This window comes from Rutidosis leptorrhynchoides, chromosome 11 (assembly GCF_046630445.1).
Source record: "Rutidosis leptorrhynchoides isolate AG116_Rl617_1_P2 chromosome 11, CSIRO_AGI_Rlap_v1, whole genome shotgun sequence".
Taxonomy (NCBI): domain Eukaryota; kingdom Viridiplantae; phylum Streptophyta; class Magnoliopsida; order Asterales; family Asteraceae; genus Rutidosis; species Rutidosis leptorrhynchoides.
The window spans coordinates 269,221,324-269,237,112 of record NC_092343.1 but is presented as its reverse complement, the minus strand read 5'-3'; the positions used below and the strand labels follow the sequence as shown (position 1 = coordinate 269,237,112).

At 38.8% G+C, this 15,789-nt stretch overlaps 1 protein-coding gene across 1 annotated transcript; it reads right to left on the bottom strand.

Moving 5' to 3' along the window:
* Positions 1 to 11,219: 11,219 nt before the first annotated feature.
* Positions 11,220 to 11,702, bottom strand: LOC139875524 (secreted RxLR effector protein 78-like). Its single transcript, XM_071862860.1, has one exon. The coding sequence runs from the start codon at positions 11,700 to 11,702 to the stop codon at positions 11,220 to 11,222; it is 483 nt and encodes a 160-aa protein (XP_071718961.1).
* Between the last annotated feature and the right edge of the window lie 4,087 nt (positions 11,703 to 15,789).

Sequence of the window (15,789 nt, the reverse complement as noted above, 5' to 3'; positions counted from 1 at the left end):
TCAATCTTTAATGTTCGTGAACAAAGGTTTTTCAAAAAACGAAAAAAAAATAAAAATTTGCTTCCCCCGCTTCCCCCTTGATCCTACCACTATATATATATATATATATATATATATATATATATATATATATATATATACTAAAAACATTTAAAAAGTCAACATAAGTCAACGTCCGAGATCTTTCCGAGATTTTTTCGAGATGCCGAGATCTCCCCAAAAATGTCCAAAACGAGATCTCCCTGAGATCCAAGTTCTAAAATCTTAGTTATAGTAATTATGTGGCAAGTGTGATGACGTGATAGAGTTTGTAATGATATGGGGTGATGGTTGTGTGATAGAGAGTATGTTTTTCATTTCTTTTAGTAATTTTATTATTAAGTTCATATAATTATATAATTAATTACTCATTTTTTTATAAAAGTAAAGACAACTAATTATTAGAATCCTTAAAAATAAAATACAACAATTTAAAAATAAAATAAAAATTACATCGACATAAACTACTAAAACTTAAACGTACGTAAACAATAAAATACTACAATCATTCCTCGTCGCTAGAAACGTCGATATAATGTTTGTATCGCTCGGCCATCTTCTTCTTGAACTTCAAGGCTTTGGCAAAGTTCTGAATGTTAATGTTTCTAGTCAGGAACTCTACAACAAATATCACAGTCTTGTTCATCTACCGGACTTTATTTCCAAGGAAGATATCATTTCTTCCTCGTTAGACAAATTTTGAAGAGGCAAATTTTTTATATATATATAAACTTCGGCGAATACATATCATGATGTATATGTGGGACTTATTTACAAACGTGAGAGCTAAGAACACGATCTGAAGCTAGATTGCTATACAATTACTCGAAACAATAGATTCTTTAAAACTTAGCTTACCCCAGTCCGAATTTGTCCAATATGCCCGAACGACGAAGGGTTGATCAACCATTGATGTCATTCAATGTTTATCGTCTTTGCCCTTTCTGAGATCCACTCATAGCTTTTAACTTGAATGTCATTAAAGAGTGTGTCACTCGACCGGGACGTGTTGTGAAAAACTTTTTGATTCCGGTTCTTCCATATTAAATATCCACATACCCATTTAACGGCTTGCCAAAGTGTTTTTCCGGTAGCTCCTAATGAGTTGTCACCATTGTCATCATCTTCTTTGAACAAATCATTAACGCTAGTGATTGAGAAGTTTCCTACACCCCACCATCTAAGAATGCTTTCCCAGATTCTGAATGCATATTTGCAAAGTATTAATGCATGATCCGTTGATTATATGTCTTCATCGCACAAGGGACATCGCACCGAGTGAAGTTCTATACCCCTATTATCAAGTTCTACTCTTACCGAAACCTACGTTTCGCACGCCATACAAAAATGCCGATCGATTGAGGAAGCATGTAACACCCTAATATCTATTGTATATAAGTGTAAATATAGTACATAAAGTGTGGGAATAATTCTGGAATAAAACAGAAGTCGGATTTTGATCAGGCCTAAGTGCGCTCAGCGCACACTTAGGGGTGCGCGCGGCGCACTCCTACTGTAGCCGGGTTCTGCCTTTTAATTAGATATTTTGGAAGGGCATTGTGGTAATTTCACTTAGGGGACGAGTTAAGGCCACCAGATCAATGGGTTGGGAGTCATAACTCCACTTTCAACCACCATTTTCTTTCTACTTTAATTCTAGTGAGAGAAACCCAAATTTGAGTGAGAGAAAGCTCAAGTAAAGGAAGAAGGAGCTAGTTTCGGGTCTTAGCTCGAGTTATAAAGTTTTTCATCTCCTCAATAGCTACGTTTTGGTTGTGGTGGTAAGTTCTAATTTTGATTTCCTTAATTTAATTTGTGTAAGGGTTAGAACTTGGGTTAGTGTTGAACATAAAACCTATTGTTGGTGATTTTGGGGGTTTTGGGTAAGATTGAGTCAAGAGGACTCAAGAATGACTAACCTAGGGTTTCAAAGTAATAATTGGTGTTATTGAGTCTAAAATGGTTAGTTATTCACTAGCTCACTTGTGTTGTTAGTAAAAATGGGTTCTAGGGTTTATGGTTGGCTTGAAATGGGTCAAATGGGTGGGTTTGACCTAGCGGGTTAAATTGGGTATGAAAACACCCTAGTTATGTGTTGATGGAAGTCTTAGAACCTTAATTACTAGCTTTTAGTGATTAGTTGGGAGACTTGACCTTTAATGTGTGAATCTAGTGAAAATGGGTCATAAATGCACTAGTGAGGTTAGTTGGTAGGTTGTCCAACTTATTATGTGAATTAATTGAGAATTAATTATGTTAGGTTACTCGCTTTGAAGGTTACAAGTTATTGTTGGAAATCTCGCCAAGTCGACAAGGTGAGTGGAATGATTATACATGTGTGTATATAATGTATTTACTTGTACGAGATTCGATGTGGGTTTTAATTTCGGGCGATCGATACCACATCGGGTTAATATATGATATGGGTTTTAAGTTCGGGCGATCGATACCATATCATTATGTGTGGGCGTAAAGTGTGGGTTTTAAGTTCGGGCGATCGATACCACATTTTGCGTGACGGGTGGGTTTAAAGTTCGGGCGATCGATACCACTCCGGGGTTAGTATTATAATTCGTTGTACGCTAACGGTTGTTGGGAACACCGATGGGAAATTCGAAGTACCATTCCTTTGTACTATTGGTTAACCATGGTTATGTGTTTGTAGTATGGCACTTTATATTATTCGAGTTATATATGCTATTGTTTGTGCTAGCTTGTGGTCTTGGAGATTTAGCGTTATACCTTGCGTTGGTATGTCATTTAAGTTGCTAGCATGTATGAGGTAATTGTGTATGTGATTGCAAGTAAGTAGATTATATATGTATGTGTATAATTATTGCATTCACTAAGCGTTAGCTTACTCTCTCGTTGTTTACCTTTTTAGGATCCTGCTTGGATAAGGGCAAAGGTATTCGCTTGGATTAGTGGCTCTCGGGGGTTTTAGTTTTTTGGAAGTTCGACCAAGATTTGGGTAGTTTAACCCCAAACACCATGCTCTAGTGACGTTTGGCAATTAAACTTTTTGTGGTCGAAACTCGTATTTTGTACTTAATGGTATTTTGGGCATATGTGGGCCCCGCAATGTAAAACTCGTTTTATCATTGATTCATGCTTATTTTACTTATACTATTATGTTGTGAAAAGCATTTCGTCTAAAAATGATGGGAAGTGTTAGATCTTTTTACGAAAACGGAACAATTTGGATAGCGGGCTGCCAAACCCTGTGCGCGCCGCGCACAGGTAGGGGTGCGCACCGCGCACCCAGCCTGGGCAGGCCTGCTTCGAAATTTTTTTTATTTCGCAGTTTTGGTTGGTTAACGGGTTGGGTCGTTACAAGTGGTATCAGAGCATGGTCTAAGGGATTTAGGTGACTTGAGATAGGCGCCTAGACTTAGACTTTTATGTTGTTGAATTATACGCGGGACTTGTAGGACTACGGGTCGGTGCGGGTTTTGATTAGTTCTTTGGTGCATAGGTGGACTAACTATGCTTATGTTATGACATACTAATCATGCGTTATTGTTTTGAACATCGAGCAAGATGGTTGTGATACGTTTGAGCATGGCACGGCATGTGAGCGTAATAGTGAGTCACGACCATTATTACGGTTGCAAGTCAAGTCAGGCAAGGATGTGCGATAAGTATCGAGCTAGATGTGGTGTGTGTACGGTCATATGCATAGGTATATATGTGTATTAAATTGTTGGTGATGTCTAATCCATTTTTAATCTTTAGAATGAAGACGAGAAACAGAACGGATACAAATGGAAATGGTGGTCCCTCTCATGTGGAGGAAGATGAGATGACTACCAAGATTGAGACCGCTTTAGAAAACTATGTTTCGGTTTTCTCACGAAGGGTTAAACAAATATTCGAAGAGTCGATTTCGGAACAAATTGTCGATATGATTCAAGAACGAATGGCCAATGCCGTCAAAGAAGAAGTTGAAAGGAGGTTTCCTAGACCTCAAAATGGGGGCGAGTTGGAGTTTAGCTATAAGAACTTCTTGGCGACTAAGCCTCCTCACTTTCACAGGGATCCCGACCCCATGAAAAGTGCGGCTTGGATCTCCGATGTTGAAGGTTGTTTTCGCACGACCGAGTGCCCACCCGAGAAAAAGACTAGGCTTGCTACTAGTTTGTTGAGGGGCCATGCTAAAGATTGGCTCAATGGTAAAATTGATATGGTGGGTGACGCGGCATTTGTGGGGTTGTCTTGGGCGGAGGTCAAGAAGGAGTTTTTCCTCGAATATCGTATGCAAGCGGATCTTTCCAAATTGCGCAACGAGTTAAGGAACATGCGTCAAGGGTCTTTGGACCTAAACACTCTCAAAACCAACTTTCTCGCCAAAGCGCGTTTTTGCCCCGAGTATGTGGGTAACGATCAATTGTTAATGGAAGACTTTCATGCGACCCTTAGAGATGATTTGAAGGGTAAAATTAGTATTGGTCATGTTGAGACTTTTGCAAAGCTTTTGGCGGTGGCGAAGGGGTTTGAAGCGCAAGCTCCGAGTCCGGTTAGTTATGCGCCAAGTAAAAGAAAGTTTGAAGCTTCTAGTTTTTTTGAACAAAAAGAGTAAGGGAGCAACCGAAAGTGTCGGTAGCGTGAAGAGGGGTGCTTCTAGTGGTCACATGGTCACATGTTTCAATTGTGGGCAAAAGAGTCACTACTCTCGTGATTGTCCAAAACCGTCTACTAATACAATCACGTGCTTTAATTGTCAAAAATAAGGGCACCGGAAGTCGGAGTGCTCCGATCTCCGAAATGATCAAGTTAAGAGAATAGAGAAGGCGGCAGGGTCGGAAAGGGGGTGTAATTATTTGATGACCAATGATGAAGCTAAGCGATCCAATGAAGTCGTCTCAGGTACTTTCATGATTAACTCTAATCTGGCGAGGATTCTATTTGATAGCGGTGCAAATTTGTCGTTTGTGTCTCCAAAATTTGTGCCTAAACTTAATAAACCATTAGCTAAGTTAAGCCTTCCAGTAGAAGTCGAAATAGCGGATGGCAAGACAGTGTTAGTGGTTGATGTGTGTAAAAATTGTAATGTCGTGTTTGGTGCCGAAAACTTTAAAATTGATCTCATCCCGATGACCTTGGGTGATTTTGATATTGTGGTTGGTATGGATTGGCTCGATTATAATAGAGCCGATTTTGAATGCCATGAGAAGTCTATTCGTGTGAAGACCCTAAGTGGGGGAGAGTTAATTATTCATGGCGATAAGCGTAGAAGACTTGTGCCGATATGCACTTTTGCACGGGCACGTCGTTTCCTTTTTAGTGGTGGCATGACTTTTCTTGCCCATGTTGTTGATACTCGTGATGAGCCACCACCCATTCGCGAGATTCCGGTGGTTAATGAATTCGAAGACGTTTTTCCGGATGAGTTACCGGGTGTTCCGGCGGAAAGACAAGTTGAATTTCGCATTGAGTTGGTTCCGGGAGCTACTCCCATTGCTAAAACTCCTTATCGTTTAGCGCCGACGGAAATGCAAGAATTATTAAATCAAACCCAAGAGCTACTTGAGAAGGGTTTTATTCGACCGAGTGCTTCACCATGGGGTGCTCTGGTTTTATTTGTAAAGAAGAAAGATGGTAGTATGCGTATGTGCATTGATTATCGGGAGTTGAATAAAGTGACGATCAAGAATCGTTATCCATTGCCTAGGATTGACGATTTGTTTGATCAACTCCAAGGTGCGACATATTTCTCTAAAATTGATCTACGGTCCGGCTATCATCACATGCGGGTCCGTGAGGAAGATATTGAGAAAACAGCCTTTCAAACGCGTTACGGGCATTTTGAGTTTGTGGTGATGCCTTTTGGTCTTACGAATACGCCGGCGGCATTCATGGATCTTATGAACCGAGTGTGCCAACCTATGTTGGACAAGTCGGTAATTGTGTTCATCGATGACATACTTGTCTATTCGAGGAGTATGAAGGAACATGAACATCATTTGCGTAGTGTGTTGAAGACGTTGCGGAAGGAGAAGCTGTATGCTAAGTTCTCAAAATGTGAATTTTGGCTAAGGGAGGTTCAATTCCTTGGCCATATTGTGAACGAGAATGGTATTCAAGTAGATCCGGGGAAGATAGAGACGGTGAAGAGTTGGGGACAACCGACTACGCCTAGGAAAATCCGAAGTTTTCTCGGATTGGCCGGTTATTATCGTCGGTTTATCCAAGACTTTTCAAAGATTGCTTCTCCATTAACTAAGTTGAAAAGGAAGAATACGAGATTCAATTGGGAGAACGAACAAGAAATCGCTTTTCAATTGTTGAAAGAGAAATTGTGTCAAGCTCCGGTCTTAGTGTTGCCGGAAGGTGTAGATGATATGATGGTTTATTGTGATGCTTCTTTGAATGGGCTCGGGTGTGTTCTAATGCAGCGAGGTAAAGTCATCGCTTACGCCTCTCGTCAATTAAAGGAACATGAAAAGAGATACCCGACTCATGATCTTGAATTAGCGGCGGTAGTCCATGCTTTGAAAATTTGGCGCCATTACTTGTATGGTGTCAAGTATATGATTTATTCGGATCATAAGAGTTTGAAACATCTTTTTGATCAACGGGATTTGAATTATCGTCAACGTAGATGGATGGATATGGTGAAGGATTATAATTGTGAGATACTTTATCATCCGGGCAAGGTGAATGTGGTCGCGGATGCGTTAAGCCGAAAGAATCACCACCCGGCGTTACGGTTGGGATTGTTACGTATGATTATTACTAATGATTTTCTTGAAAAGCTTGGTGCGATTCAAATAGAGGCTTACGTTCACAACAAGCATGCGGAACGAATTGTGGGGCAATCGGAATTCATTACTATGGGTTCGCGTGGTTTGTTGTCTTTCCAAGGAAGAGTGTGGGTGCCTAAGATGGGTGATTACCGGCGGGTGCTACTTGATGAAGCACATAAGTCAAAGTATTCCATTCATCCGGGCGCGACAAAAATGTATCTTGATTTGAAGAAAGATTATTGGTGGCGGGTATGAAACGTGATGTTGTTAAGTATGTTGAGCAATGCGTCACGTGTTTGCAAGTTAAAGCTGAACACCAAAAGCCGTATGGTAAGTTTCAACCGCTAGAAATCCCGATGTGGAAGTGGGAACATATTACCATGGATTTTATTACCATGTTGCCAAAAACGGCAAGAACCCAATTTGATACTATTTAGGTGATTGTTGATAGATTGACGAAAAGTGCATTGTTTCTTCCTATTAAAGAAGAAATTACGTCGGAGGCACTTGCGAAAATGTTCATTAAAGAAGTGATATCGAGACACGGCGTTCCCGCGTCTATTGTTTCGGATCGCGACACGCGTTTTACTTCTCGATTCTGGAAGAAGTTTCATGAGGACATGGGAAAGAGGGTGAATATAAGCACGGTGTACCATCCTCAAACGGACGGTCAAAATGAACGTACGAATCAAACATTGGAGGATATGTTACGAGCGTGTATTATTGATTTCGGTGGAAGTTGGGATGAACATTTGCCTTTGGTGGAATTCTCGTACAATAATAGTTTTCACTCTAGTATTGGAATACCACCATATGAGATGTTGTATGGTAGAAGGTGTCGAACTCCGATTTGTTGGGGCGAAGTGGGTCAAAAGGAAATCGGGAGCACCGACTTGGTATTGGAGACGAATAGTAAAATCAAAATGATTCGGGCTCATTTGAAAGCAGCGCAAGATAGACAAAAATCTTATGTCGATAAACGTCGGCGACCGATCGAGTTTCAAGAAGGTGACATGGTGATGCTCAAGGTTTCGCCGTGGAAGGGTATTATTCGATTTCTAAAACGGGGAAAGTTAGCTCCTCAGTTTATTGGACCATTTAAGATCTTAGCTCGTGTTGGCGAAGTTGCGTATCGTTTTGAATTGCCCGAAGAGCTTGCGGGGATCCATAATACATTCCATGTTTCCCATCTCCTTAAGTGTCTTGCGGATGATTCATCATGGATGTCATTAGATGAGATTGAGCTAAACAACAAGCTAGAGTATGTTGAAGAGCCGATCGCTATACTTGATGAAAAGGTGAAAATGTTGCGTAATAAAGAGGTGAGGACCTTTAAGGTCCAATGGCATCGTAGTAAAGGTTCTGAGTTTACATGGGAACCCGAAGAATTTGTGTTGGTGTACCTTCCTGCTTGTCATGCGGCTTGGATCGCGAGGACGCGCTCCGATTCAAGTGGGGAAGCATGTAACACCCTAATATCTATTGTATATAAGAGTAAATATAGTACATAAAGCGTGGGAATAATTCTGGAATAAAACAGAAGTCGGATTTTGATCAGGCCTAAGTGCGCTCAGCGCACACTTAGGGGTGCGCGCGGCGTACTCTTACTGTAGCCGGGTTCTGCCTTTTAATTAGATATTTTGGAAGGGCATTGTGGTAATTTCACTTAGGGGACTAGTTAAGGCCACCAGATCAGTGGGTTGGGAGTCATAACTCCACTTTCAACCACCATTTTCTTTCTACTTTAATTCTAGTGAGAGAAACCCAAATTTGAGTGAGAGAAAGCTCAAGTAAAGGAAGAAGGAGCTAGTTTCGGGTCTTAGCTCGAGTTATAAAGTTTTTCATCTCCTCAATAGCTACGTTTTGGTTGTGGTGGTAAGTTCTAATTTTGATTTCCTTAATTTAATTTGTGTAAGGGTTAGAACTTGGGTTAGTGTTGAACATAAAACCTATTGTTGGTGATTTTGGGGGGTTTTGGATAAGATTGAGTCAAGAGGACTCAAGAATGACTAACCTAGGGTTTCAAAGTAATAATTGGTGTTATTGAGTCTAAAATGGTTAGTTATTCACTAGCTCACTTGTGTTGTTAGTAAAAATGGGTTCTAGGGTTTATGGTTGGCTTGAAATGGGTCAAATGGGTGGGTTTGACCTAGAAGGTTAAATTGGGTATGAAAACACCCTAGTTATGTGTTGATGGAAGTCTTAGAACCTTAATCACTAGCTTTTAGTGATTAGTTGGGAGACTTGACCTTTAATGTGTGAATCTAGTGAAAATGGGTCATAAATACACTAGTGAGGTTAGTTGGTAGGTTGTCCAACTTATTATGTGAATTAATTGAGAATTAATTATGTTAGGTGACTCGCTTTGAAGGTTACAAGTTATTGTTGGAAATCTCGCCAAGTCGACAAGGTGAGTGGAATGATTATACATGTGTGTATATAATGTATTTACTTGTACGAGATTCGATGTGGGTTTTAAGTTCGGGCGATCGATACCACATCGGGTTAATATATGATATGGGTTTTAAGTTCGGGCGATCGATACCATATCATTATGTGTGGGCGTAAAGTGTGGGTTTTAAGTTCGGGCGATCGATACCACATTTTGCGTGACGGGTGGGTTTAAAGTTCGGGCGATTGATACCACTCCGGGGTTAGTGTTATAATTCGTTGTACGCTAACGGTTGTTGGGAACACCGATGGAAAATTTGAAGTACCATTCCTTTGTACTATTGGTTAACCATGGTTATGTGTTTGTAGTATGGCACTTTATATTATTCGAGTTATATATGCTATTGTTTGTGCTAGCTTGTGGTCTTGGAGATTTAGCGTTATACCTTGCGTTGGTATGTCATTTAAGTTGCTAGCATGTATGAGGTAATTGTGTATGTGATTGCAAGTAAGTAGGTTATATATGTATGTGTATAATTATTGCATTCACTAAGCGTTAGCTTACCCTCTCGTTGTTTACCTTTTTAGGATCCGGCTTGGATAAGGGCAAAGGTATTCGCTTGGATTAGTGGCTCTCGGGGGTTTTAGCTTTTTGGAAGTTCGACCAAGATTTGGGTAGTTTAACCCCAAACACCATGCTCTAGTGACGTTTGGCAATTAAACTTTTTGTGGTCGAAACTCGTATTTCGTACTTAATGGTATTTTGGGCATATGTGGGCCCTACAATGTAAAACTCGTTTTATCATTGATTCATGCTTATTTTACTTATACTATTATGTTGTAAAAAGCATTTCGTCTAAAAATGAAGGGAAGTGTTAGATCTTTTTACGAAAACGGAACAATTTGGACAGCGGGCTGCCAGGCCCTATGCGCGCCGCGCACAGGTAGGGGTGCGCGCCGCGCACCCAGCCTGGGCAGGCCTGCTTCGAAATTTTTTTTATTTCACAGTTTTGGTTGGTTAACGGGTTGGGTCGTTACAAAGCAGCTTGTTTCGGTCTGATTCTAACGAGCTAGAGGACTGTCCTTGAAGCTTTCCATCAATTATTTCTGTCAACTTTTTAGTGTAGAATTTACCATCGTGACCAGCTGACCATTTCCACCCATTTCGTGCGTTGTTAACGTGATTCACATTGTCGATAACTCGAGTTAATTCGTCCAGTTCACTATTGCTCATACCGCCTAGATTTCTATCCTAATTCCAAGTCAGTGTCGGTTTCGTGTCAGTCCATAAAACTCGGTCGCACACCTTGACATCTTTAACAACCTCCAGTCGATAAAGTCTGGGAAATTTTTCGCTGAAACATTGATCCCCAATCCATATGTCCTCCCAAAAAAGGATATCCATGCCTTCACCAATAATTCTCGCAAAAGAGTTGTTAAACAAAAAACTACATTTATCCATATCCCTTTCGATTTTAATAATGTCTTTCCAAGGTGAATGAGTATAACCCGCCCGTGTAGAAATCTGGTATCCCAAACCACCCCCCTCCCGTAGATACTCTTAATAATTTTTACCCAATAGACATCGGTTTTAGTGCGAAACCTTCACCACCATTTACCCAAAAGAGCCCAATTTTTTTTTCTTTTAATGACCCTATATTAAGACCCCCATCCCTGTATGATAACAAAATAGATTCCCATTTGACCTACGACATTTTCTTACATTCCCCCGAATCGTCCCAAAGGAAGTCATGGCGCAAACCTTCAAGTAAATTGATGAGACAAGCAGGAGCACGGAAAGTGGAGAAGTATTACAACAATAAACTATTTAGGACCGATTTAATGAGCGTCAAACGCCCCCCGAAAGACACCGTTCTAAATTTCCAATCTGAGAATCTTTTCCTGAACTTCTTGATTACCGATTCTCATTCCTCCATCTTATTCATCTTACCACCCACTGGCAACCCTAGATACTTGAATGGGACTTTATCACCTTCACATCCAATGTTGGCTGCCATGTCAATAATATCATTCACCGAAACATTAGACCATATAGCTTACTTTTTTAAGATTAATCTTGAGGCCCGATACTTCTTCAAAACACAAAAGTACTTTCAAGACGTTTCTAATGTTCCGTTTCAACCAAGACCCAATAAAAATTGTGTCATCCGCGTATTGGAGGTGTGACAGCGGGATCTTATCTTTGCCAATAGCTGCTCTACATACAAGTCCTTTACCAGTTGCCATATTCATTAGTAAGTTTAATCCTTCACCTGCAATGATAAACAAAAATGGTGATAAAGGATCTTCATGTCTAATGCCCCGCTCTAGTTTGAATTCTTCGGTCGGTGACCTGTTGACTAGAATAGAGATAGTTGAAGATTTGAGATACGTTTCGATCCACTTTACCCATTTGTGCCCAAAACCCATTCGAATCATCATTGAAAACAAAAATTTCCAGTTAACACTATCGAAGGCTTTTGCAAAATCAGCCTTTAATAGGATACTGCTATTTCTACTCCTCATAAGGTTAGAAACACTCTCGTTTAATACTACAATACCATCAATGATTGAGCGACCCGAGATAGAAAGCACTTTGTTCTTTCCCTATAATCTTAGGTAGTACCTCGCGGATCCTATTGGATAGCAACTTGGTGACTATCTTGTAGTAACTATTTATTAACTTGATCGGGCGATAATCACAAAAGTCGGTTGGGTCACTAGTTTTAGGGATCAATGTCATAAAAGAAGCGTTACAACCGTTAGATATCCCCCCCTTTATCCCAAAACCATTCTATCGCGTGCATCAGCAACCTGTTTGATTATACTCCAAAATTTCTTGAAGAATCTGAAATTCAACCCATCAGGACCCGGGACCTTTGACCCCGCACATCCTTAAATAGCTAACCAAACCTCATGTTCATCAAATTTTCTTTCTAACCGACTAGCATCTTCCATTGATATTCTGTTACTAACCAAATCAGGAAATGTAGGTCGACTCACATCAGTTTCTTTAAAAATTTGTGTTGGTCCCTTGATAAAAACAGGAGTATTGTAGAGGGGGGTGAATATAATTTCTTTTAAAATAACTTATCAGTTAAACACGATTAGTATTCAAGCATGCAAATAAATAGAATCACAGGTAATTTTCAACAGTTATTCTTTATTGATTGAATCACAAAGAATCACAACTATCCTTGGCGGAATGATAGTTGGTTGATACAGATTACCTAGATTATAGCTAAGAGGTAAACTAACAGCTATTACATGTTTTGACTCTATAAAAATAAACCCACACCACTAGTTGTTACAATAGTGGATACAACAATTTATAGTAGTCCTATTATCCGTGTAATGGTTCTATTGTCCATTGGTACATAGGATGTCTGTACTTGTGGGGACAACTATATCAGAGAGCATGCTCTCCTCTTTCCTCTTTGGTAGCTGATGTCGTGCGAGGTGTACGTGAAATACTATATATTTTTGATACGAAAAGCGATACAAATTACACAAGTTTTAATTATTTATTTACAGATGGGATATACCTAAACCTTGCTACAACACTATAGGCAGTGTACCTAATCGTAGAGTAGTATAGTTTTTAGTAAGTCCGGTTCGTTCCACAGGGAGCTGGCTTATTTCACACTATATTTTAATTAACTATATTTGTACAAAATATATATAATTATATATAATAATATATAAAAGGAGAGTTTACCGTTTAATGACCGGTTTGTTGATTTTATATTTTAAGCGAAGCGAATAGTAAATGACGATATTTAACTAACAATATAAAATAAATAACAATAATTAAAATGACAATAAATAAAAGTACGAGGAAAAATGAAATAAAATATATTATGCTTATTTAAGCTTCCGTAACCATGATGTTTGACATTTTGATTATTTATTACCCTGGGTTAATTGTCCTTTGTCCTGGATTATTTGATAAGTCCATCTGGTTTTTGTCCATAACGGTCCATCAGTCATAAATATAAAGTGCGAGTGTCCTCGTCAAATTATCCTTATACCCGAAGTTAAATATTCCAACTAATTGGGGACTTAAACTGTAACAAGGTTTTAATACTTTGTTTAATAATTACACCAGGATATCGACTGTGTGTAACCCAAGGTTTTAATACTTTGTTATCAATTATGCCAAGTGAGTCCAGTCCATCTTCCTTCCCTGGATATGCTGTGTCCTCTACATTCGCTTCGTCCTCCGCTTTTGACTCCTCTACTGCGCAATGATTTTGATCCCCCGTTTAGTGAGTCGTGAAAGCACCTACCTTATGTTTAGACGTATTGGTTTCCTTGTACATAATTTTACCCCTGTTTTAATAATTCCATAGACTATTAATCCATTCCCGTGTCCGGTTAAATGAACGATTATTCGTACATATAAATACCCCGCCCATCGTGTCCGATCGAGTGTATATGGTTATTTATAGGGACGTCCAATTGTAAATCTTTATATTAAAATTAACAAACTATCATTTAGTTAAATAAATATAAAGCCCATTAATAGCCCATAGTCTAATTTCCACAAGTGTCATTCTTTTGTCCAAACCCCAATTATGGTACAAAGCCCAATTACCCCGTCTTTAATATTTAGTCCAACATCATGATTACTTTGGCTCAAATAAGCATAATAATAACTTAAGTACGAGACATTAATTTAAAAAGGAGAATATAACTTACATTGAGTATTTATCGCGTAGTGTTACACGGACAGAATTTCGACTTCAAAAACCCGTAAAAATAACTTTTACATAACCCGAACTAATCTAATATAAAACTACCCTATACTATATATATTATATATATTTATTTATTTATTTATTACCGAGTATTATTATTATTATTTATTATATATAAACTCGGCAGAATGCATGGCCTTTTATAGGCGTTTTGATTTCTGACAGCTCCGCGAGTCGTGGAGTTTTTGGCCTTCAAACTCCGCGAGTCGTGGAGTTTGAAAATCCAGCTCAGGATCCTTTGTCTCATAGCTTTTCGACATGATTATATATATATTTATAATATATAAATAATTTATATAATTATTTATATATTATATTTTATTCTTATGCATAGTTGACTCATAATTTTTGGTCCATTGCGTCGGGCGTTGATAGTTGACTCATGTCCCGGTTCTGGATTTTCGAACGTCCTTGCGTACAATTTAATATCTTGTACTTTGCATTTTGTAACTTGTACTCTTGTTATTTTTAGACGTTTTTCATCAATAACTTGAACCTTTTGAATTGTATCTTGAACATTTGAGCTTTTTGGACGTTTGTGTCTTCCAATCTTCGTTTTCGCCTTTTGTCTTCGCACTTATTTATTTAAACAATTACAATGAAAATATAATACAATTACGTATGAAAACCTATTATTTAGGAGGGATATTGCTATGAAATATATGTTCCTTTTTAGCCTTATCAAACATCCCCACACTTGAGCGTTGCTTGTCCTCAAGCAATACAGAACTTGAAATAAAAACATACATGAATCACTTTTTTATTCATCACACTTTGTACATCAGTGATTTTGATATGGTGGTATAAACAATGATAGTGACGATAGAACCATGGTTAAAGGTGGGTGTGTCATCCACAGTTTCCTCGGGTTTAGGTCAACGACACTTGCAATCAAATAGCCGATTTACTTTCGGTTTCAAAAGCAAAGTGCACATTTGAAAGGCGGTTTACAGTCCCACATGACTATGAAAATTTAGATCCGTTAGAAAATTGGATCTTTATGAAAACATTTGATTTTTTGAAAATTCAATCTAGCTTTTACCCTAGACAAGTTTTCCGAAATAACCCTTCACCGGTGTTTGCAAAATATTTTTGTGGGTTGTGTGGGTTTCAGATTTGAAAATTTTAGCTCAACACTTGTGGTTTTGTGTTACCCACTTGCTAACCTTGTATTATGAAAGCAACACGTCCAGTTCACTTGTCCCGTATATTACATTTCGATAAACTACCGTCCGGTTGTAAAGGATGTAGCGACCCGACAAAATTGTCATTGACGGCGGCGTCTACTTAGGTCCCGTTACGTGGTCATAAGTCTTTAAAACAACGTTTGACCAAAAGATATGTCGCATTCATTTCAAATGTAAAGATTGTTCAAAGTTTACGAGAATAGTTCCACCACAAGTTACGTTACAAAGTTATAAGTACAAATGAAACTTATGCGACACAATTTAAAAGTAGCCAAAAGACGCTCTGTGTATGCATATATACTCGACATCCAAAGCAAGTATCAAAATAATGAGCGGAAGCATGTATCATGTATCGTTCAAGGACCTGAGAAAAACATAGAAATCTGTCAACGAAAACGTTGGTGAAATCATAGGTTTAAGTAAGTAAGTACAAGTGAACCACAAGATTTGCATCAATGAAATAATAGTAATACATTCCAAAAGTTCGTTTCACGAGCACCCAATTATCAATGCTTAACATTCCTTCCATAGAACCCCATCACTTAGTGCTAGAACATACACTGTTTCTCGAAAATATATTTCATTCGTAAACGGTAGCGAACCGTTTGAATGAGGGTTTGTCAAACCCATATGGATCCATACAACATAAGTTCTCGCTTACACCCG